This window comes from Barbus barbus, assembly GCF_936440315.1.
Source record: "Barbus barbus genome assembly, chromosome: 31".
In the NCBI taxonomy this organism is placed as follows: domain Eukaryota; kingdom Metazoa; phylum Chordata; class Actinopteri; order Cypriniformes; family Cyprinidae; genus Barbus; species Barbus barbus.
The window spans coordinates 22,917,263-22,942,232 of record NC_136759.1 but is presented as its reverse complement, the minus strand read 5'-3'; the positions used below and the strand labels follow the sequence as shown (position 1 = coordinate 22,942,232).

General features: G+C 36.0%; 2 protein-coding genes across 8 annotated transcripts in view; both read left to right on the top strand.

The window, feature by feature from the left end:
• Nucleotides 1-1,363: 1,363 nt before the first annotated feature.
• Nucleotides 1,364-6,859, top strand: LOC306851345 (cysteinyl leukotriene receptor 2-like). Of its 6 annotated transcripts, none has more exons than XM_079387509.1 (4): nt 1,364-1,500; nt 2,136-2,237; nt 4,103-4,149; nt 4,238-6,504. In XM_079387509.1, the coding sequence occupies exons 2-4, from the start codon at nt 2,197-2,199 to the stop codon at nt 5,287-5,289; spliced, it is 1,140 nt and encodes a 379-aa protein (XP_079243635.1). In that variant the 5' UTR covers nt 1,364-1,500; nt 2,136-2,196; the 3' UTR covers nt 5,290-6,504. The 6 variants fall into 6 exon arrangements, with proteins under 6 accessions (XP_079243635.1, XP_079243637.1, XP_079243638.1 ...); XM_079387510.1 differs by having other exon boundaries at nt 1,428-1,500; nt 2,141-2,237; XM_079387511.1 differs by lacking the exon at nt 4,103-4,149 and having other exon boundaries at nt 2,141-2,237.
• A 1,769-nt stretch (nt 6,860-8,628) lies between these two features.
• The window catches only part of LOC306851112 (fibronectin type-III domain-containing protein 3a-like), an 82,709-nt gene continuing 66,367 nt past the window's right edge, over nt 8,629-24,970 (top strand). For both annotated transcript variants that reach the window (XM_079387210.1, XM_079387208.1), the window contains exons 1-2: nt 8,629-9,004; nt 22,813-22,963. In XM_079387210.1, the coding sequence (XP_079243336.1) occupies nt 22,853-22,963 (111 nt within the window). In that variant the 5' untranslated portion in view covers nt 8,629-9,004; nt 22,813-22,852. The remainder of the gene's footprint in view (nt 9,005-22,812; nt 22,964-24,970) is intronic.

The window sequence follows — 24,970 nt, the reverse complement described above, 5'->3', positions numbered from 1 at the left end:
AATAATACTCCTTGTATACTAAATAACTGAACTCAAATAATACTCCTTGTATACTAAATAACTGAACTCAAATCATTACTCCTTGTATACTAAATAACTGAACTCAAATATTACTCCTTGTATACTAAATAACTGAACTCAAATAATACTCCTTGTATACTAAGTAAATCAAATTCTGTTTTGGAACTGGCCATGGAGGCTTAGTATGAGATGTGTAAGAAAATATTTCTTCCCACATGTATTTTAAGGACACAATACTGACAATTGTCAGTATGAATTGTCGCTATCATAGATTAATAAAAAACAAAGGAACAATGGAACAATGTCTTGAGGTGTGGCGACTGTGGTATAAGCAGAAAATGTGGGGCCCCGTAGCAGGTTAAAACTGTGAGCCCTGGTCCGCCTCAGTTGAAATTCTGGGGGCCCCTAGAATCATCACCTTTCTCCCAGGTAGCGATGGCCCTGAAGTGAAATAATTATGACTGCCTTACCACCAGGTGTGCATTATTTCAAATATTCCTTATATGTCCGGTATACAGCTTGAGTCATACAGTATAGTGTGACAACATGCCCTGGTCTCAAGCCACTGTGAATAGTTTTCTTGTTGCCAAGACTGTGTGTCTATAAAGAAACTGACTTTAATAAACACTGAGAAATACTGACTGGAGTAAAAAATATGGTACCACCACAGTACATTTCTGTGATGAATATGTAAATGAATCCCAGTGCCTAGTTCATATTTCATACAAAATTTGCAAGAAATAAAAATATCAGTAGCATGCATTTAAGGGTGAAGGGTGAATTTCTGTTTCATGCTGACTTGAAAGACAAAATAAACAAAAACAATGTTAAACCCATTAAAATGGTTTGCATTCCATGTTTTTTTAATGACAACTGTGCACATTTACCCTTCAACTTAAAATATGTGTTATATTTTTCTCTTACAAATTACAACTGTAATTTCTAAGGCCTGGCATAAACACATTTTGAAGGTGTGGTGCCACCCCTGGGAAATTATGTCAGTTATTCAGTTACTAGAGTTGAGTTTTATGTTACTGTTATTAATATTTATAAAACCTCCTCATTAAATCCTTACTCAGCATCTGATGACTGGTAACCCTCTTCATTTTGGGAATGTCATTCATCAGCAACAAGGAAATCTCAAGAGTAGAGCAGACCCAAACCAGACAATGTATACCTCTATATTTACAAATAGTTTGATCCAACATACAGTATCATAGGGTTTTAGTTTATATAATATATCATGGAGATGTGTGTATGCATATACTGCTTGATACCTCTAGCAGAAGATCAGAGATGATGATGGGTGTGTCAGTGTTCTGGGAAATTGAGTAATTTCTCCAGAGCAGCAGTTGTGTGTAGAGTCATGTCTTTATATGGCTTCCTCTCACCACTCTTACTATTGCACAGTATTTAGCTGTGTGGGGACTGGACTACTTTGGACTTTGTGGATTTAGGTTTTTGGCTGCCTCTTCCCAGGTAAGTGCTTTAGAATGTTTTAGATGAAGAAAATAGACATTGTTTCAATAGACTATTGATAGTGAGGAACTGTATATATCATTTTACCCTGAAAAAATAAAGGTTCAGTAGGGGGTGTTTCATATAGTAATGCCATAGAAGAAGCCTTTTGAGTTCCCCAAAGAACCTTTCAGTGAACAGTTCTTAAAATTATTATATTTTGTTAGTGTGAAGAACATTTTAATCATCTAAAGAATCCCTCTTCCGCCTAAAGGTTCTTCATAGAAGCATCAAGGCCAATAAAGGACCTTTGTTTTTAATTGTGTACATATTATTATAATTTATTCTAATGATAAGGGTGTTAAAAATATATCTTTGTAGATTGTATTAATGCAGTTCCTACAAATGTAAGATAATATGGATTTATCTCTTCCCAGAGACAAACAGATCAGTACAATTATTATTTAAAAAAAGAAATATTTCCTATGGGGTCTTTGTTCAACAACATGTGTTTTGTGTTTTAATGCAGCATTTAGATAATCAAGAATGTGAATTATACAGACTGTTATCAATAACAGCAGCAGCTGCAACTGAAAAGTAAACTTTACTATGCTTGAATAAGTTTGCCCATTTTTCTCATTTTCTTTACATGTCAGTACAGACCCATACAGTTTGTGATCAGTCAGGATTGACTGCTTTAGGTTGTTATGCTGAAAGATGATATTCACACTCAAACCTCATTGCGTTTGCCTTGGGCAGTAAGTATATTTTACTGCAGATGTCAGATGTGCATTTTTGCTTTGTAGCTGTCCTAATTCCAGTTTGAATTATAAAATCATTGCATTATAAAATTAACATCCGACTAATAAAAAGAGGATAGTTTTGACTGTTTTACAAAAGTTTTACAGAAATATGTATAATAAAATACCCCATGTTTGGATTTCACTCGTGTCCAACAGTGGACACAAGTGATATGCAAATAATGTGTTGCATTTAATTGTATTCTGTGATGAACATGTCAATTTTTAACATTTTGGAATAAAATGACTGATCCCTTTGTCTTTCTTAGGTTAATTCCATAACTAGCAATTTATGTATTCTAAATACACCCATTTTTCATACACTTTTCTTTATAATTTGACAAAATTACAGCTTAATTGGAAATGATGCACATAGACAATATTTTGTCCTTAAGTGACACTTAACGTAACTTCACTTAATTTCACTTAATTAATTAAAAATAACTTAACTTCACATTTTCTTCACACATCACAACATGCTCTTCACTGACAGTGTTGTAACCAAGAACCAAGTAAACCCTTTTTAAGGACTAAATTGTTGCTTGTAATGCCACAACAGAGGGAAAGGTTTTGAAAAATGTATGTAAGTCATCTTCACACATAGTAAATATTGAAATGTTTTTTTGCATGTATATTTCACTCTTCACTGTTTAGGCAATTCATAATATATTCTGGATTTTCACAGTGTCACACTGAAAGAAAAAAAATCTGAAGAAAAATGTAAAAACTTAATTTTTTTGATGAATATGATTTTTTTACCCTGAAACAAGGGTAAAACAATAATATTTGTACAAGAGAAAGCCATTAAAAATCTGCAAAGAAATCTGCCTTCAAAGTTAAATGAAACTAAAAAGTTTGCAAAGCAGTTTTAATGAGAAGTAGTTCACCCCAAAATTCATATTTTTAGGTTAAGTTAGGACGATTCTAAGGGCCCGACGATGGCCCCCCAAGGGGGAAACGTGATTTCTACCGAGGGGCAGGAACAAGATCGTGATTTCTACCACCCCCCCTACCCCACCCCTCTGCTGTCCAGGGGGCCCAGAATCCATAGCGGTGCCCCTGCTTCCAGCTGTCAATAATATTGCTATCTCCAGTGAAAAATCATCTCATCTGAATTAGGGGAGAGAAATATACAAGCAAAAATAGTTCTAAACAAATAAGTTGGTGGATTTCAATGTGAAAGGTCAACAGAAGGAATTTTTGGATGATGCGGTATTATAGATTATTCACTTGTAATTTTGGCTGCATGGAAGCAACAGTTTCAAGTTAAAATCATTTTAATGATAGATTTGACAAACACGCAGCTTTTCACTTTACGAGATGTTAAAGGTAGGGTAGGAGACGTGAGACGATGAGAGACGGTGTTGGTGGATGGTTGAATGCAATGCTGTCAGATTACTTCACCAGTGAGAAAACATTACAGTACAAAGCTCATAATACTACAATAATAACACCATCTATTCTCGGTCTGCAATAGCGTTAATAGAATGGCTGGGGATGCATCATGTCTGCGCTAACAGGGCGCGCAGAGGTATGCAAATACAGGGAGGTAGGACAGCCTATCGTATAGCACTCAGACCAAGGGATATGATTGGATGAACATTTTATTGGTTCTACTCCCTCCACAGATCATATGAATACATGAATGCATTTAGACCACTAAACTTATTGATTGCTATCAGGACTTTCAACAATAAAAAATGTTCAATAAAAAAATGTTTTTGAATCAAATCACCAACCCTGCCTTTAATTGATGGACTGGAGTTTTGTGGATTTCTTACACAGTACACAATAATTATGGATTATTGTGATGTTTTTATCAGCTGTTTGGACATTCTGACGGCACCCATTCACTGCAGAGGATCCAATGGTGAGCAAGTTACGTACTGTAATGCTAATTTGAAAATGGTTCAGATTCCTTATTAATTTAAATGTGATCTCTTTGATTTTGTTCACAGAATTCCCCAAACCAACAATGAATCCTTATTCATCGAATGTTTCAAACTGCTCCATCAACGATTTCAAGCGCACCGTCTACCCAATTGCCTATCTCTTCATCTTTTCCATTGGGCTTGTTGGCAACCTCATATCTCTTTTCTTCTTCTTTTCCTCATCGTTCAAAAGAAAAGCGTCTTTTTCTCCAGTCAACATCCTCATGCTCAATCTGCTTCTATCTGATCTGATGTTGGTATGCTCGCTGCCGTTTCGAGCCGCCTACTATCTCATGGACTACTGGGCCTTTGGAGACATCACCTGCCGGATCATGTCCTACATCTTCTACATTAACATGTATGGCAGCATTTACTTCCTGGCGGTGCTGAGCATGGTTCGCTTCATGGCCATCGTGAAACCCTTCACATACGTGCGCTGGCAAAGCTCTAGGAGAGCCTGGGTGTTATGCATTGTCATCTGGCTGATCGTGTCTGTGGCGTCCATCCCACTTCTGAAAGCTGGAACTTATGTGGAGTCAAATAAGACCAAATGCCTGGATCTGAGGCCGTTCCAGGTGGGGACCATTATCATGTTGAATCGAGGGGTTTTGTTTTTAGGCTTCGTTATGCCCTTCTTGGTCATCTCAGTGTGTTATATTTTTGCAGCCTTGTATTTGCTAAAGCTAAGGAAGACCAGGCAGAATCAAAGATCTCAGTTCAATCACAAGAAGTCCTGCTCTCTCGTCATTATTGTTCTGCTGATTTTTCTCGCGTGCTTTATGCCGTATCATGTCGTCCGAACTCTGTTTTTGGAGGCTGAGATGGACATACATGACAATGGTTATGACGAGTCCTGCCATTATATTGAAAGTCTGAGAAAGGCAGCGGTCATCACACACTGTCTGGCCTCGGGAAACAGTTGCCTGGATCCACTGCTTTTCTTCTTCGTTGGGGAAAACTTCATTAGCTTTTGGCGACAACATACACCGAGAAGACTGAGTTGTATAACTGAGCAGAATGTGAAAGTGTTGGAGAAGATAAACAACAATGATTTAGATAGACGTTTTAGACTAGTATAGAGTGCTTGGGACCTGTTGGGACTTGAAGGGGAAATTGCTGGAAAAGACCATATCCCATATCTGGTGGATCTGTTGTCCCTTTCAGGAAGAACTTGATTAACCTCCAGCAGGAAAGCACTGTTTCCATCCCATGAGTTCAAGAGAACGAAACGGATGATTATATTAAATCTTTTGCGCACGAATTTCGGTTCGACTAAAACAACATGATGGTACACAATGATGTTGGTCCACTGGTCCAGCTGTGGAGTCAATGTTGCTTGAGTTTTTATGTTGTGGAGGAGTTTATTTGGTACATGTGTTTCCAGTTTAGTTTATGTGCATTCCTTCTTATCAGATAATAATGATTTGCCTCAATTGGACACATATGTTTACTATGCATTTTTTTGTAAGGACCTACGTGACAGTAAGTGCTCTCATGTGTGCAGTTCAAAAGGATTCTTTTGAAGTACATCAGTGTTGATGATATATTTTAAACTTGTTTTGAGATCATACAACTGAACTCACCAAGTGTGCAGTTATTTTTCCATGATGTAATGTTGTAAATGATTCAAAGATTTTTACAGAGTATTATACTGCTTATGTACTATCTATCTATCTATCTATCTATCTATCTATCTATCTATCTATCTATCTATCTATCTATCTATCTATCTATCTATCTATCTATCTATCTATCTGTCTATCTGTCTATCTGTCTGTCTGTCTGTCTGTCTGTCTGTCTGTCCGTCTGTCCGTCCGTCTATCCGTCCGTCTGTCTGTCCGTCCGTCCGTCTATCTATCTATCTATCTATCTATCTATCTATCTATCTATCTATCTATCTATCTATCTATCTATCTATCTATCTATCTATCTATCTATCTATCTATCTATCTATCTATCTATCTATCTATCTATCTAAAATTTACCATAATTGTAAATAATATAGTATTGCCAAAACTGACCTGGCTATCTATCTATGGATTTTTTTAATCAATTATTTCTCATTATTCATTGTTAAGTTGTGGATATTTATACATGTATACATTTACATCTGTTGGAGTTATTCTCTGCAATGTTAAAATACAATAAAATAAGACAATTGTATTCTAAAGTATTGGAGAAACTGTCTTAATAATCTTTCTGCAGTGCACAGCTTTAGCCTATAAAAAAGCATTGCTGTGAAAAGACAGATTCATATCTGGTGTTTGAATAATAATAAATAATAATAAAAAAAATGTTTTAAAGAAATCTCTTATACTTACCAAGGCTGCATTTATTGGATCAAAAATACAGTAAAATAGAAGTATTGTGAAATATTATTACAATTTAAAAGAACTGTTTTTTAAATAAATGTTATGTATTTTGAAATGTAATTTATTCCTGTGATGGCAAAGCTGAATTTGCATTGCATTACTTCAGAATTTACTGTCACATGATAATCATTCTAATATGCAGTTTTGCTGAAATGCTTGTTGTGAATTACTGAAACATTATTATGAATGATGAAAAAAGTTGTACTTTTTGTGGAATTTTTATGGAAAGCGTGACACTACCATTCAAAAGGTTAAAAGAATAAAACTTTTCTTGAGCAAGAATGCATTCAATTATATATATATAATAAAATAAAAAATTGAATAAAAACAGCAAATAAGGCATTTATAATGTTACAAAATATTTCCATTTCAAATCAATGTTCTTCTGAACTTATGAAATTTATTATGGCTTCTATAAAAATATTAAGCAGCTTAAAATAGCTATATTAAAACAGAAAATAGTTATTTTAAATTGTAATAATATTTCACAATATCACTAAGATACTTTTTCCAGAAAATTCTAAGATCCTTTTTCACCTAGTACCATCTTGACACCTAGCAAAACTTGGATTCCCAAAATATTGGCTGCAGCGCCACCTGCCGTATATATCACTGTATATAGACTCCTTCCGTATAAAAAATAAATAATAAAATGAAAGGAAATAAAAAAATCTCTGGCAAAGAAACTGCTCTATTTTTGAAGTGTTTCGGTGAGGCAGATGTCAGAGCAATAACTACCAAATGCAGTCATACCTCACAGCAGTTTCAGGTCAAGGGTCTCAGTGAAATATTCAGGGCCTTTCTCAAAACCCACACTTGCGTCTTGCACTTGACCACTTGTCTACTTACATGACATATTTCCTGCATGTGGCCAAAGTGTTCATGTGGGCATGAAGACTGCAAGTATGTGTAGAACTTTTGATTGTACAATGGGAAACACGTAGAACGTGTTGTAAAAATGTAAGTAAAGTTTCTATAGAGCTTTATACACATTTGTACATTTAAGACCACAAGTGTGGGCATTGGGTTAGGGTCATGACGACATTGCACCCTCTGCCGGTAAAGCCCTAAATGGACTATATTTAATTTTTTTTTTTAAATTAAAATAATAATGATGATGATGATGATAATAATAATAATAATAAAACGTCATATTGTCATTTAAACAATCACTCACTATTCATCTCAGGAACCGAATGTGCATCATAACACAGTGACAATTGCAGCAAATTGCAATTCAATAATTAAAGATATTTAAAGATGTTCCAAATCAGTAACAATAAGATTTTTTTTTTGTTGATGCTTCTATTGATGAGGTTTAGTTTGCTTTCCCCTTCTTGTCAATGTTTTCGTTTTGTTTTATCTATTTGTTTATAACTTTGTTGTTTATCATATTAACAATTGTATTATTTTTTACTTTCATTTATTTTATTCATTCGTTTGTTTATTTTGCTATGTTTGCATTTTTGTGTGTTTGTCCTCTATTCTAATTTCGAACGTTCAAGGCATGTGTTAGATTCGAACATCGGAGGGCGCTGTGACGGCAAATAATAATAATAATGATAAACAAATAAATAAATTATATAAAAACACTATAGACTTGTTAAAAAACTGTAATGACAAAAAAAGTACGATTTGAGCGTTCTAATGTCTTTATTTATTTTTTAAAATGATTTTAAAATTTATTTTATTTTAATTTCATCTATTTTAATCATGCATGCGTTTGTTACATGTGAAATCTTCATTGTTTGTACAGTATAATTTCTCTCTCTTAAATAAAAAGTGACGGTCAGTTACCGTTTGTGCATCCAATAAATAGATGATACCCTAAAATGAAACTTTAAGGTGGCAAAAGTGTCCGTGACTTCTCTTATACAACTGTTATTCTTGAAAGCAAACTCCAAATTTAGCTCACAACCACAGTTCATTTCTGACGAATAACCATAACCTTGTCAACAACTCGTATGCAAAACAAATGCTGCACAACTACAGACAGAAAAGTGGAAAGGAATGAAAGTTGAGGCGGCTGTGATGCGCATGCGCAGTGACGTCTGTGTGTGTGTACATTCTTGAGCGGAAAATGATGGCGATTATCCAGACGCTTGAAGAGCCTGCGCTCGCTATGGATGGAGGTGGCTGTGAAAACTAACAACACTCGCGGGGAAAAGTTGTTTGCTTTGGACGATCGCGACCGGTCTCGGGCCCCGTGCGTTTTCAGACGTAGAAAAAAGCGAGCGGATAAGGGTTGAGACTGTAAACTGGTGTAATATCCAAGAGAGAGCCACGTAGCTTATAGAGATCCAGATCTCTCTCTCACACACACACTGGCCTAGTGCTTTTAAAGCCTCTACACACATACACATCAACCCGAAGAAGAGAAGTGAACGAGAAGCTAATATATAAAAAGCGGAACGAGCTGTTGGTGAGTCGATACACGTTTGCAAATTATTTCAATTTACTAAATATGCTTTTGCTCTGTATACGTTGGTGAATGTGCGTTTATTTACTCTCTGCATGTAGATGTGATTGGTTAGCTGCTCTTTTTAGCCACTTTCAGTGTGCAATGATACTAGGCATAATCAGTATATGGTTTAAAAGAAATAGAGTAGGGCCTGAAGTGCACACGTCAACGTCATCTGATCACAGAGCTGCAGATTAAATACTGCTGTAGTCACTATACTCACTCTGGCTGTGTCTCAAAATCTACTGAGCTTTCTAGTTAGGCTGCATTTTTTGGGCATCACAGGCGCGTGCAGCAGCTTTGGTCTTCATAGTCGCGTTAAAAAAAAAAAGATTCCGGCGTTTAGATGCATGTTATATCTGCAAGTGTTCAATTCGAACGTTCAAAAGCTTGACGTACACAAGTGTTCGATTCGAACATTGGAGGGCGCCTGTGATGGCAAAAACATTCGAAAGTTCAAAGGCTTCTGTAATGAAAGAAAGGTACGATTTGAATGTTGGAATGTTTCTTTGATGTTTTCTTTGATCTGCATCTCTATACAGACACTTGCACACACATGCCAAATCAAATCAGCTTATATTTGTAAAATGCCACAGCTTGGTACAGATATAGATTGTGATATGATCAGAAAGCTTATCAACACTTTTAAAGCAACTACACTTTTAACAAAAATGTTTGTGAATCAGTGTATATACATATATATACATATATATATATATATATATATATATATATATATATATATATATATATATATATATATATATATATATATATATATATATACGTGTGTATATATATATATATATGTGTGTGCGTTTATTTTTCTGATAGAAACTTTATTAAATAAGCAGAGTTCCAGACAACTCAACTCACTTGAAAATAACGCCGCTCCAAGTTCCGCTGGAACTGCATAGCATTATATTTGACAATTAGACAGCTTATACATTTTTAATAACGAATGACGAATAAACAGATTTCGGGAGAGCCTTAATATTGCTTTAATTCATGATTTTGTCATAAATCGCAGAACACAAAGTGTTCTCGTTGAGTCATGGCGCCATCTTCTGGTGTGATGGACTGAAACTCACGGAAGTTGGAAGTAGTGTCTCTACTCAGATATTCCCAATTCTAATTTTGTCACGAATGCAGCATCAAAGCTAAAATATGGCATCCAAACTTGCGTTTTCTCAAACTGTGATCATAATAGGTGAGCGATAGTCAATGGGATTTCTGCTTATGCATTAGTTTAATCTACTACTGGCAGTGTCTTCTGCTTATGGGTTTTATGTGTAGTTTGGACTTCTGATATTAAAGGTTAAGTGTGTAATTTCTGCACTTCTATTGTCACTAAATGAAATTGCAGAGTTAAAGCATTATTATTGTTATTCCATGGTCTGTCTTAATACTTGATTCTGATTGGCTGGCAGGTATGCAGTAAAACTGTTTAATGCACAGGTAGTTCCAAGTCAGTTTAATCACTGTTCTATATTAATGCGCTGCTTTAATTGATGCACACTAACCAACACACATCACTCGCTTGCACACACACACACACACAGAGAGAGAGAGCGAGAGAGAGGTTGGATATGTAGATTGCGCTGCACATACACACAAACTTGTTGTCAATGCTTCCCCAGATTTTTTATTAATAAAATAAAAAATAGATGCCAGATCGCTACATTATATTCTCCAGCAACGAGGTCATAAAATCGCTGTTTTTGATGTAGCCTAGTTGTTTGTAGAGAGAGGCTGGTATATCAGTAGTAGATCAGCAAGCAGGTAGGCTACACACAACTGTCATCTCTCTCTCTCTCTCTCTCTCTCTCTCTCGATCGATTGATAATTAATTGCAATACATGCTATAATTAATTCAAATAAATGTGGTCTTACCGCACTATTTAATCTCTGTGTCTGATTTGAAGCAGGCAGAATGCTAGACCTAACTAACCGTAACTGACGAAAATAACTAATTTTTACCCATTCGGTCAAATATTGCGCTGCAAAGGGCAATACTAGTTTTAACTTGGCAAATGACCATGGAATAAGTGGGATATTATCCACTTCGTGTCGGACGGTTCTTTGCCTCCACGTCGTGCATTAAAATCCTTTAATGCATGGCTAGCTGTTGATTATCCCTTAAGCCTGGAATACACTACGCGATTTTTGCCCCGATTTTGCCCCGATTTTACAGTATGAACAAGTTGAGGAAAGTCAAAGCCAGTCTGCAGATTACAGCTGACAGATTCCACAGAAAATCAGGTAGTGTATGATGGTCACAGATTCTATCCAACCTATCAAACATGTTTGATATCTTCAGCCGATTTTAGAACATGTTTTCATTTGTCATGCGTCTCCTAGCAACAAGGCGTATGTTTCTGCGTGAGTTTGTTGTGATCGGAACAACTTTAAAGTCTGGTAGTGAATGATCCTCGGTCGCGTAGTGTATGATGCCCAGTTTTCCTTTGTCAGTATTTACAAAGTCGGTAAGTGTATGATGCCTAGTGTTTTTAAAATCTGTTCAGATTTTAAAAGTCGTGTAGTGTATTCGAGCCTTGACTTATTGAAAGGTCATTTGTTTGGACAAACAGAAAATCCCACTCTGGAAGTGCCACAGGAGTCAGCTTATGAATGTCTGTCTTATAGTTCTAACTATTTAAAAAAATATGTTTTGTATTTTAATATTTAAAGAAAATGCCAACTTTAGCTTAAAAATATGCGTAGTCCAGCTTTGTTCCCACATTTTTAAAAATATATGTATATATGTATGTTCCTTTAGATTCACTTATATTGTTAATAAGGTTTGTGCACAACAAAAAATAAGTTAGCTTATATATTCTCAAAAATAAATGGTTTTCCACTCTCATTCTGACCCACTGTCTGAAATGTTCCATTTCCACTGTTAGGATTCACTAACCTCACTTCAACCTTTATTCATTAAATTGCTTGGGAAGCAAGTATCAACACCCCCTTGCTTTTGGACATGAGCAATTTGGAGTCAAATGCTACGTACAAACATATAGTCCTCTGATGCAATCTGGAACACCAGTAAAATATACCATCCACTTGTTCCCAACACTGGGATCTGACAAAAAGATGTTTAAACTAGACATTTTTTATTCTTCCATTTGTCCTTTTGTCGGGAGTAGCTTGAATGCATGGAGTATGTCAACAATTAAATGGGCAGTTGTATACTGTGTACACAACATTGGAGTCATATGCAAATGTATTTGACTGAAAGTTTACTCATGTGGATGAGTTTGATTTGGAGAAAATGTGGCATGTAATTTGCTTGCCAAGTGATATTATGGATTAGTCTTGCCAAAAGTACCGACTTCGGTACCAGTCGGTACTGAAATTTTAAAAATACCCATTTCTCGCTAACATTTGAGTGCTGTTGAGCGGTTTCTTAAACATTGCTGATTGCCATTGTGTTCACGCTAGGGCTGCACGATAAATCGCATGTGATGATCATGCATGCTCGTCTGTAAAGCCGGTTCTGTGATTAGTAGTAAATCTTCATCACATGCTTTGAGATGGAGTGGCATTTAATACACAGAGCCGTAGTTCTCCGACAAGCTACGTAATTCTCGCTCAGAATCGCAGATGAATCGCCTGCGATATTGAACGTGATATTGCATAGCTTGTCAGTGAACTTTTCAATTCCAGTTCATCAATTAAAGATGTTAATTGATGGACTGGAGTGGTGTGGTATTGTGATGTGGTGTGGCAGTCATGGCCTAATGGTTAGAGAGTCAGATATTACCCCAAAGGTTGCAGGTTTGAATCTCGGTACCAGCAGGGATTGTAGGTGGAAGGAGTGAATGAAGAGTGCTCTCTTCCACTCTCAATACCACGACTGAGGTGAGACACTTGACTTGAGCAAGGCACCGAACCCCCAGCTGCCCACTGTTCCAGGTGTGTGTTCACAGTGTATGTGTGTTTGTTCAATACTCACTGCTATGCATGTGCACTTGGATTTAAGTGAAATGCAGAGCACAAATTCCGAGTATAGGACACCATACTTGGCCACACGTCATGTCCTTTCCTTTCCTTTCATTAAAAAACATCTTGGATGATCTCAGGTTGAGTAAATTGTAATGAAATGTTCATTTTTGGGTTCCATTAATGGTACAAATACCTCTTAAATATCAAAAGATTAAGGAAAATATAATTTCTCATGACCTTTTAATGAATAAAGTTCATGGTATTTTAGTGTGAAGAGACCAAAATGGCTTTGACATTAATTTGAAAACATTTTAAAACTTTCAGTCAGTGTTTAGTTAATGATAATGGTTTCTTTCTCAAAGTAACTGTCTAAAACTGAGACTGTTTTACAGTTAGTGTTTTCCATCACTGCGCTGTAGGACACTTGGTTATTTATTAATAGAGCCATGGCTAATAACTATGCAAACATCATTGCTTGTTTTAGACCTTCATGCTGTGCTACATTTACTCATCTTGTTTTGAATCTCAGACACCCTGTATCTGCTTTCCTGTGAATGAGTCTGCACTTTTCTCTGAAATATTATAACCTCTTCATGTACAACAGCATGGTTATTTCATTAAGTATCAGTTCCAAATGTGTCTCTTTATTTATTAGGAACATGTTTGGGTTTGTAACAGAATCTCATTTAATTGCAATTTTAAGATCATGTTATTCCCATCCGCTTTAGGGCACACATGCTTCTTTTTCCAGCTGTCATTCACATGTCATGCATCAGTGCTTTGATTTGTGATCCATGCCATCACAATGTGGAGAAAACTTGTTATGCTTTTATCTTTGAGACTGTGCAGAAAATCAGTATCCTAGGGAATACAGATATTTTAGATTGTGATAAGGTTTAGTTACAACATCACTGTACACTATAGATACTTACACAAGCTATTTTTCCAAGATTTTTTTTCTTTTGGAGACTCTAAACGGGATATGAACTCTTTAATCAGAAGATTGGAATTGACCTGGTCAGTGTTTGCGTAGTGGTTTGAGGTGGACCAAAAAAATGATCAGCTGCAGCTCAACAGCTGCGCAGGCCAAACTGCGACTGAAACCACCCTGTTTGAACGATCTGAAAACTCATGTTCTAACCACTGAAACTGAAATGCTGACTCACAATGAGAAAGTTAGCTTGCAAGAACATCTGATAGGCTGACATATTGCCAAATTTTATTAGAAATTCATAGGAACGTGCCTTTTTTCCCCTTTTTTTAAAAGGAATAGTGAAGTAAAAGTAATTTTATTACTGCGTTTATCACCTCTTTTGCTTTCCTGACTGGGATGTTAAATCATCTCACTGTACTTATATATATTTCTAGCAGGATCCTTTACGTTTCATTGTACCTACCATCTGCATAAGGGACTTTCTGATCACACCCCAGAAGTGTTTTTTTTTTACTGTCAGGCAGATGTTGTCATGCTTGATGCTTTCTCTCTTAGCCTCTGATCTTTTTTTACTATTTCATGTTTAGTCATAATCTTGATTTCAATAGCTACACGCATGCAGATAAAAATGGTACACTTGCTTCTGCTGTGTTTAAGATCTAATATTCTTGCTTACAGGTTTAAAAGTCATATTAACTATGACATTAAGTGATTTAGGCCCATAAAAATGGACATGCTAAGCAATATTCTATTTTCTATCTTTCTCTTTTTCACTTCCCAACTAAAACAGGAAACATTTTAGCACTAATGCAACAGAATAAAGTCCAAATGATTCACATTAGGTGTGTAATTGATACTTTATCTGTCTTTTCATTCCTGTAAACCTTTTTTTTAGAGAAATATGGCATACGTAGTCTGTCTCCTTGTGAACCAGCTAAGTGACTAGCACTTTCTTGCAAGCTGTTCTTCATCAACAGAATACAAACTAAATTATTCAGTCAAATCGGCACGCCCTCAACACCCACTAGTCATTTCCCACCGGTAATTATGACTTTATGGTTCATGTGCACTCAAGTCGTAAATGCGATCATTATGACAACGCAACACAAATCCTGTTCAGTAGGCACAGAGTGGCAGTCATATTCTACAACCAAACTCATCCACAAATTATTAATGTAGTGAAAATGCAGCATGTACATTGCTGAACTAAGCAACTAATTGTATAAGTTGTAATTTTGAAGCACATCTCAGAGGTTTGTCTCTCTTTTCTGAGCATTATGGATCAACAACATAACGATTTCTCTGAGATTGCAAGTCTGTCCACCTTAGTAGCTCCCACTACTGGTCTCACGCTAACATAAACATTATGGTTCATGGGCCTCATTCATCAAACATGAGCAGAATAAATTTTTGTGAAAATCATTATTAAATCCGTCCTGATATAAATTTTCGGATTTAAGAAAATTGGTTGTTAGTTGGTACCAAAAAAAAAAATTAAATATTTATTAAAATTATATATATATATATATAATATATATCATATTAAAATGATTCCTGAAATATGTGACACAGAAGAAAGGAGTAATGGCAGCTGAGCCTTACCCCAAAAAATAAAAAAGTAGGTTATTTTAAATTGACATTAAAGCTGCTGTCTATAACTTTCTTTGGTTAAAAATGATCCGAAATCAATATTTGAGCAAGTACATAACCAGCCAGTGTTCAAAACTATCGCCTTCCTTTAGCCCGATTCACAATGCCTAGCTTATAATAATGTTTTCAATTTCAGTGGTACGGGTAGGTTTTCACGGGAAATTCTAGCATGGCACTGCGTCATTACGTCACGTCTGTAAACATAAAGAAGTTGTCCCAGCTAGTAGGTTATCGCATCGTTTATAGCCTTTTCTCACAGCAGCTAGAATAATTAAATTTATCATTTGATGGCGGATTGTAATCCAGAAAGGATTATGTGTTTATGAAACACATGTGAATGAAATTAAATTATATTCCCATTTTAAATGTGCTTCTGATTACAGATAGCCTGAGTTTACACAAGATTTGTATTTTAAAGAAAACCAGTTCGAAGGGAGCATAATTTGCTTTCTGGGTTAAAAAAAAAGTCTTAATATGAAATTCAAATGGCATGACAGTTAGATTAGACTGTACAGAAATTGAAATCTACACGTTAATACACACTATACCCATAGTCACGCAATGCTGATGTTGTTAACATTAATAATTTGAGAATAAAGTATAACAATAGAATAATAATTTGCACGGTTTGGTGTGATATGAGCTAACCGATCATTCGATTTAATAACCATTGTTAGCACGATTTAATATGCTTTTTTCCTCAGTTGGTCAGAACAAACATGGCAGACATATTACTTGTTCAGAAGACAATATACGGTGAAAATTCTTATTTGGGTCATATATTCCAAGACGTAAGCTAGAATCTGTGATTCTGAAGAGAGTACCTCTTAATAGGAAGCCGTCACCTCCAGTGTCTGACCTTTTGCCCTTCCGGGAACAGATTTTCACCCTTAGGCCACGCTCCACTGTTGGCGTCATCCGCTCTCTTGCTGGGAGGAATTAGCCCCCCCCCCCCATTCACCTCTTAAGTACAGTGAATATCCCCACCGGTATGGTGACTAACTGCCACACATCCATCTCCAAACATTAGATTCATCCCGTGCCAGAGGATATCCCACACAAGCAAGATAATTCTGCTAGTAACTGCAATTCCAGGTGTTCAAACAGAGATGGCGACAAAGAGGCAAAACTTACGGACTGCAGCTTTAACTGTATTTAACTGAGCTTTCTTGTATCTATAGAAAATAGAAATCAATAAATAATACAATGGCAGATATTTAAATTGTTTCTAAATAAAGTTACATTGCCTCTGGTTCAATTAATTAAATCAAGACAAATACTTAAATAAGACATATAACCATGTAACTTTTTAAACTTTTTTTTTTTTTTTTTGTGTATCCATGTACTAGTAATTTTGTGAAAACAGTTCAGTGCTATATAAAAACCTGTTTCAAGGTTTCACTGACAACTCGGTAAACAATGCAAGTAAGTTTTACTTTGCTCAGACACAAGTTTCAATAAGCCGTTGTTAAAAAAGAGTGTTAGGGCTTTTTTTTTTTTGCTGCATTTATTAAGAAAGATTTCTAATGATTGCGTTCTTAGCAGGTATTTTTTTATCACTCACCATGAAATGTCAACTCTCGTTTGAAGCAAAATCAGAAAGACCACAGAAACTTTAGAAGTCCCTTGTTCTCTCATACACTAAATGGGATTTTCCTTTCTGAGCCTTGTAATCACATTTTTTGCCTGTTATACTTAATATTTGAATTTAAGCTCTTTAAATGAATGAATATTGATTAGTAAATTATTAGTCGTGTGATGAGCATAAGTGAGCCGAAGTAATTTACATAAGGATTTGAACAATCCATATAACCCTATTAAACTTTTGAAAGAAACTCATCCAACATACACACACTGCTTTGGACATGAATTGTACTTCAAATCGTGTGGCTTGTTGAGGTGTGCTATTACTTTTAAGCCATCATACGATTTTTACTAAGTTTAAGATTTATGTGTTTTAAGTGCATAGTAAATTTGATACATATTTGTGAGTCATGCATAAATGATATAGGTCAGATTTCTGTAATAGAGCTAATAAACTGAATACATTTTAAAGCAACTGAATGTCCTTTTTTGTATTTTTGCAACTTTGGAGCCCACTACAGTCGGCTGCTGTGCATTCCAAATGAATGGAAATTTTACATGCAGTTCAAATACATAAATATTGCATTTAAGCCTTAAAGGAATACTCCACTTTTTTTGGAAATAGGCTCATTTTCCAACTCCCCAAGAGTTAAACAGTTGAGTTTTACCATTTTTGAATCCATTCAGCCGATCTCCGGTTCTGGCGGTCGCACTTTTAGCTTAGCTTAGCATAGATCTTTGAATCGGATTAGACCATTAGCATCTCGCTCAAAAATGACCAAAGAGATTCGATAATATTCCTGTTTAAAGCTTGACCCTTCTGTAGTTACATCATACACTAAAACCGACAGAAAATAAAAAGTTGCGATTTTCTAGGCATATATGGCTAGGAACTATACTCTCATTCCAGGGTAATGATCAAGGAACTTTGCTGCCGTACCATGGGTGCTGCAGGCGCAGTGATATTACGCAGCGCCTGAAAGTAGTCCCCAGCTATATCATAACTAGTTACCTAGCTGGGGACTACTTTTAGGCGCTGCGTAATATCATCTATGCTAAGCTAAGCTAAAAGTGCTACCACCAGACCCGGAGATCGGCTGAATGGATTCAAAAACGGTAAAACTCAACTGCTTGTTTCTAGGGGAGTTGTAAAATGAGCCTATTTCCAAAAAAAGTGGAGTGTTCCTTTAATATTTTTGGAGTGCACATAGCAACATTCAGGCAACTACCTACCCTAGCGTCAAGACGGAAATTTTTGTAGATAAGCAGTGCTTAAATTTTCTTTGGTTTCTCATTGTTAATTTCCCCTAGAAATTTCCAGCTGTTTCCTCTGTAGGCTTCGATGACAAACAGTGTCATGCACAGAAATAGTTTTTTCTATGTATTGGTGACTGATTAAAACAAGTGCTGTAGTCTAATCTCTGAAGTCATCCCCTCCTCCCCCACACTTCCTGCTGATGAAACACCATCATTCGTCATTTTCATGTACTACCAAGTTGCAGTAAGAGCTCTCCTTTGTGCTCTTAGATGGGTTAGAGGAGTTTGCCAAGTAATCACTTGAAACAATTACAGTTTCACAGAATGCAAGAGACTGTCATTTAGCAACTGCCCACCCCCCCCAATCTTCTCGCTACACCTCTTAATAGGAAGCCGTCACCTCCAGTGTCTGACCTTTTGCCCTTCCGAGAACAGATTTGCACCCTTAGGCCACGCTCCACTGTTGGCATCATCCGCTCTCTTGCTGAGAGGAGGAATTAGACCACGGAAAGCACTCAACTGTAGTGCTCAGAGAGAGTAAGCACTGACTTCTACCTGCTTGCTGTTCACCCCCCCCCCCCCCCCCCCACTGTAGCCTCCCTCATATTATGGTGTTGCAGTTTGAAAATAGCAGGTTTACAACTGAAAAGAAACACAGTATGTTGTTTCTCCTTTTCTTTGTTACTCAACACTTGTGCACTGGAATTTCCTGACTGTTAAATCAGTGGGGCAGTGTAGCAGGTCACAGAATTACACTAGTGTGATAACAGCACTAGATTGCAGATGCTATTTTCAATACTAAAAGTACAATATATAAAGCAAATAGTTTCTAATCTAATTAATTGCATGATGTATCAATTTGGGCCAATTTAAAGTTTAATTTAAAGTAATTGTTAAATGAGAAGCATTGAATATACATTACAGAAACGTAGCTTCAGAAACATTTAGAATATTTTACACATTTTAAAGGCTACAATGTGGCTGTAACATTGTTTTCAGAAGCTGCATCTGAAGGGGCTTTTAGGTATATTTACACAGACTGTTCAGAGGTGGCATGAATGCATTTACACTGCAGTTAGATAACTGCATAAATAATGCTATGAGATTAATAGGTAAAAAAACAACAACAACTGAATATTTAAATATGAAATGATTTCTTACATAAATTAAATGATACTCTAAGGCTATGTGTCCACCAAAGCATTTTTTTTCCAGAGGTTAGCATATAGCTTTTTTCATGCTGAGTGCTCGAGCGTTTTTAAAAACGCAGCGCTCATCGCTGTCCATTTTTAGTCAGCCATCCAATCTCAGTGGAAGGGGGAGGGGCAAATACCACTCCGATCAATTGTCTCACATTCTGCTTGTACTACGAATAAACAACAATGGAGGGCAAGTTGATATTGCTCGTCTCTGAGTATTGATCTCTGTGTACCATATGGGATTCCTGGGTTACTACTAATATTGATATGAAAAAGAATTATAATGCTTGCAACATTTAGTTCATGATGCACCTGCCCTCCTCACTTCTGTGGATATTCTGTATGATAGCAACCAAAGCACCTCAACTGATGAAAACACTCTTCTGCAGAAGGCGCTTTTAGCTGCCTAAAAACACTTTGGTGGACAGACGGCCTAAATATGAAACTAAAAGCACCAGTAGGTGGCAGCAAGTCACTGTCTTAACGAGTGAGTCATTCAGTCAGCTGATTCGTTCAAAGAAACAAGTGACTTTATGAATGGCTTACTGTATCATTGGCTTACCCCATTCATTCAGAACCTTGAATTCATTGAGTAACAAAACGCTGTGTGTTGCTAAGTAAGGCACAGCAGTTCTGCTGTGACTTTTTCATTGGTGAAATTGAGCAAACACAGAAAATACTCACAATATTTTGTCTAAAACACTATTAGCTTCCAGTTTATTGAATTGTTGTATAAAATCAATATCACATTTACATAATGCAGATATTTGTGAAAAAATGTTTGCTTGTGGGATATTGCTGAACTATGTCACATGATATAAGAAATGAATAAAATATGAAAAACCATAATGGGGCTTTTTGTCCCTTATGTTTTGAATTTTAGAGAGATGTAATTGAGCTCTTATATGATACATCAAGCAGTCAGTCGTCCTGCATACATACCGACGTATTGTATGTATACCAAGCCGCCGATTTTTCTGAACCATTACATGCCTAACATATAGTGTGTGTGTGTGTATTCACTCTGCCGGTCTTTAAATTCAGATATAATTACAATTTTCTTAAGGATAAAAAAAATATATATTCTATCTCATATAATGGTATAAACTATATAGAGAGCCCTGTTACTTTCACATTACTGTAATATTAAAGTTTACTATTAACAGAGTCTGACCTATTAAATTCAGTTAAAAAATGTATTTTTTTTTGTTTTGTATATAATATAATAATCAACACTCAATTAAGAAATTGTGGGCAAACATGTAAATTGTAGTTTTTACATGAACTTCTAAAGAAAAATCAGTTTCTACTCTATTCGTTGTTAAAGTATAATCATTTACACAGTGCCTGTCATAACTTGTATATAAGTCACAGTAAAGATGCTATAATTATTAAACTTTTTTTTTTTTTCAAACCTTTTTATTATAAAAAAGCTTCAAGGTTCTGAAGTTATAATTGAACTCATGTCAAGTAATTCATTTAATTAATTAATTTTAAAGAAATTAAATTGATATAAAGAAACATGATAAAGGGTGCAAGTTTTCAATATTTAAAATAATATTGAATTAAAAATAATAAAATAAATGGATTTTCTCTAGCTCTGGTTATACATTTATTAATTTTTTTTGAAGAAAATTTCAGCAGTCATTTCTTGTTTAAAAAAAACAAAAACAACCTCCACCACGATACTTGAGTGCTGCTGGTGTTCGCCAGAATTGCTGTGCAGTTGCTAATGTCTTCTGAGTGGTTGTTAGCACATTGCTACTATAGTGTCTAAAGAGCACAGGTTCAAGTTCGAGTTTATTTTTAACACTATGGCTCTGATTCCACCTTCAATTAACATCTATGGGATTTTATGGAACTCCCGGTAGTTTCTCCTGATGTTTTGAGGTTAAAGATGTTGTGAGTTGGCTTCAATACCCTATTTTATTATTGACATGGAAGGAAAGTACCAAAGATGTTGTGCACGAGGTCCGACTGAATTAAACCTGTAACGCTGTTAATACCTGACTGACAGGCGCAGGTGCTGCATTTGCCCATCTTCCTAAAGCCTGTGTCTGCTGAAAAGTGGTTTAAGTCTTAGCAGGATTCGTCTTATTGAGCATCACCCACATAACCTGACTTTGTGTGTGGGTTTAAGTAGGGGACTAGCTAACAGATTAGGCTGATCGCTGCGGCCGACGAGAACGCATGCGCTAGATACTAATGAGCTTCAAGGACACGTGTCATTTCCTCATTACCTTCTGCTTGTGACTCATTGTGAGCCTGATACATAGACGAGAGAGAGCGTACCCCATACTATGAGCTGATTAGTTAATTTGAATTCGTTTCAGAGTGTGTGCATGTGGACGTGGCAGGGAACAAATGGCACATTTTCATTCCGCTGCTGTGTGGCACCCAGACAGGTCAAACAGTCCCTGAATACAATGAATGGAGCTTAAAATAGGTTATTTTTTCTCTTACGCACTATTCTAAAATAAGAAAGATGTGGCAAAAAGCATCTCTGGCCTCTTGCGTTTGACGTCTCACTTTATGCTCGAAACCACGACTGACCCTGAGAAGACAATAGAGTTTGCTGAACTGCCTGGCTATTAAAGCCAAATGCAATGGCACAAATTAGTCAGTGGAAACACTTTGTATTTTTATTGTTCTTCCCCCATAAAGTTATGAATGTGTAAACTCAACAGTGAAATTAAAAGTCAAGCCTAAAGGGTGTCCATACCACTGTGGGTGTAAGGTTAAAAATGACCTCATGAGCAAAAGAAGAAATAATTCTCACATGCTAATGAGAGGATCATGTTTGGAAGCATACTTTATATGGCTCTCCACAATGAACTTTATATAGCACTTATATTTCACTTTTCTACAGAGTTATTTATAGGAAACATGCTGTTCAAATGTTTGGGGTCAGTAGGATTTAGATTTTGAAAGGTGTTAAGACTTTAGAATTACTTTACCAACACTTTAGGATTGGTAAAGTAAAAAGAATTTTTTTTTTAGCTATTGCTACAAATAAACCCCATTTGACTTAAGACTGGTTTTGTGGTCCAGGGTCACACATACTTAATTGTGAGGAATTATTTTGCAGTTGTAATATTTGAATACTTGCATGCATGCATGCAGTTATTGTGGCGATTCTGAACGTGTGCTTGTTAATGGTGGAATTGAATTATTGACTGAATTGTTTGTGGTTACAGGAGCAAGCAGTGCCTCTCCTGTAGTGTGGATGAGGGAGTCATGGCTGACCACACCTCCCCACTGGAGTCCGGCCAGTTGCTCAACCCAGACATCCCAATGCTCACCTCCCCGCCTCCACCGCCGCACGTCAACGGAGATGGACCACAACAGGTAGGATAAATCAGCATCGTTTCTTCATGCTCACTTGTGTGTTCTCTGTCAAGTCCTTAAGCTATGTTCCACAGAAAAAGCAATTTTCTACCCAGCAGACTGCTGAAGTTCTGCTGAAATCATTTCGCATGGCAAACCCACTTATATGGTTCTGTTGAACCCAGGAGAGCAAGCTGAGCCAGGTCTGTCTGTTGATAATAATGATAATATATGAGAGAGTGTATGTCAAAATTAATATATTTTACATTTTGTAGTAAAACATTTTAAAATGTATAAAATGGCATGCTGGTACTTTGTGCCCTGATAATTATGGAGCTGGGAGACTTACACAACTCACTTACTCTGAAATAGCTTTTCAACTTTATTTGCCATATTTGCTGCTGAGCTCAGAAACACTTTGTCAAGGGATGCCCAGTCAGTGACTTCCAATGGCTTGATCGGTGATCACATTCTGATGGCAAAAAATTCATGAAAATACTCTTAAGACTACAGAATTATTTTTTTGCAGTAGCTTAAGCTTCAAGAGTCAAGAAACAGATTTATTATCCAAATACATTTCATTCAAAATAAATAGAGCATAGAGCAGTATCGGCAAAAACAGATGCAGCAGTTCAGAAAGACTTGTGAGAGGCATGACAAATAATGAAAAGATTATTTTTGGTGTCCACGGTGTTTTAGTCTCCATCGGTTGAGAGTAAAATAATAATAATAAAGCAGATTACAAGGTGGAGTATAATTTATAAAGAGATTTATTAAACGACTTCCGACTAAACAGCATAGCACCGGTTTAATACACATTTGCTTTTCAGGTCTCCTGTCATTAGCTATTGCTGTTACCTAATATTACATGTGTTCCTCTCTTTATCGCCTATCTTTTCCTAAAATTATCAGCTAATAAGTAATATTACCAGCATCCAAAAAATAAAAAGACAAGGAATGTAATTTAAATAATATATTTAAATGTGCAGTATTTAGTTTTTATGATAATTCATGAATAAAATAGTGCTGTCAAATGATTAATTGTGATTATTCGCGTCCAAAATAAATATTTTTGTTTATATAATCTATGTGGGTGTACTATGTATATTTATTATGTTTATATATAAAGACACACACACTATATATTTAGAAAATATTTACATGTATTTACATGTGTATATATTTATATTCATGTAATTTGTATTATATAAATATATTTAATATAAACATATTTTCATATATATATTTATTTTTATTTTTTTATTACATATATATTTTTAAATATAAATAACTTTTATATTGGACACGATTTATCGTTGCCCAGCACTAGAATAAAATTATAAATGTTACTACTAATAAAAATGGCAAAATAATAAATACACACAACTATGACACCATATGGTCAGGGAACTGCAGAGGACTTAATGAAAAGCTAAAAATTAATCCCCATTGGGGTCCAGCCTAAAAACCCTAAAAATGTAAATAAATAGGGCGGCAGGGTTAATTAAGGTAAAATTGAAGTTGGATCTTCGTCACGGATGGTGTGTGAAACAAGAGGGAAATAAAAATGCATTTACGATAATTGTGGTGTTCATGACTGTGCTTATTTTCTAAAAAAAAAAAAAAAGCATTTTATCATCAATATGCATTGTTTGGCCTTTTTTTTCCCGATCGCCGGAACTGCAATTGTTTTTGTGATATTAGTATGCTTCAAGTGTTACTATGCCGTCATCTTACATGAGGAGTTGGCGTAACTCCCAAAGTGTCTGCATCAGATCTTGTGGCTCTGGCCAGTCCTTACGTCACTGACCCTGACCCAGCACGGAGACGTGTGATAGTGGGAGTAAAGGCCATGGAGAGGAGCTGTCCATCCGTCGCTGCCCCCGAAGGCTGTCATGGTTAGAGTCAGTGGCCGTGATGAGGCTGGGTGCCACTGCTGTCACTTTCATGGACGTCAGGCTGATTTCTCTCTAGTGACCGTGACTGGCACTCCCAAGAAGCTGATGCATTTTCACCTTGTTTGAATGT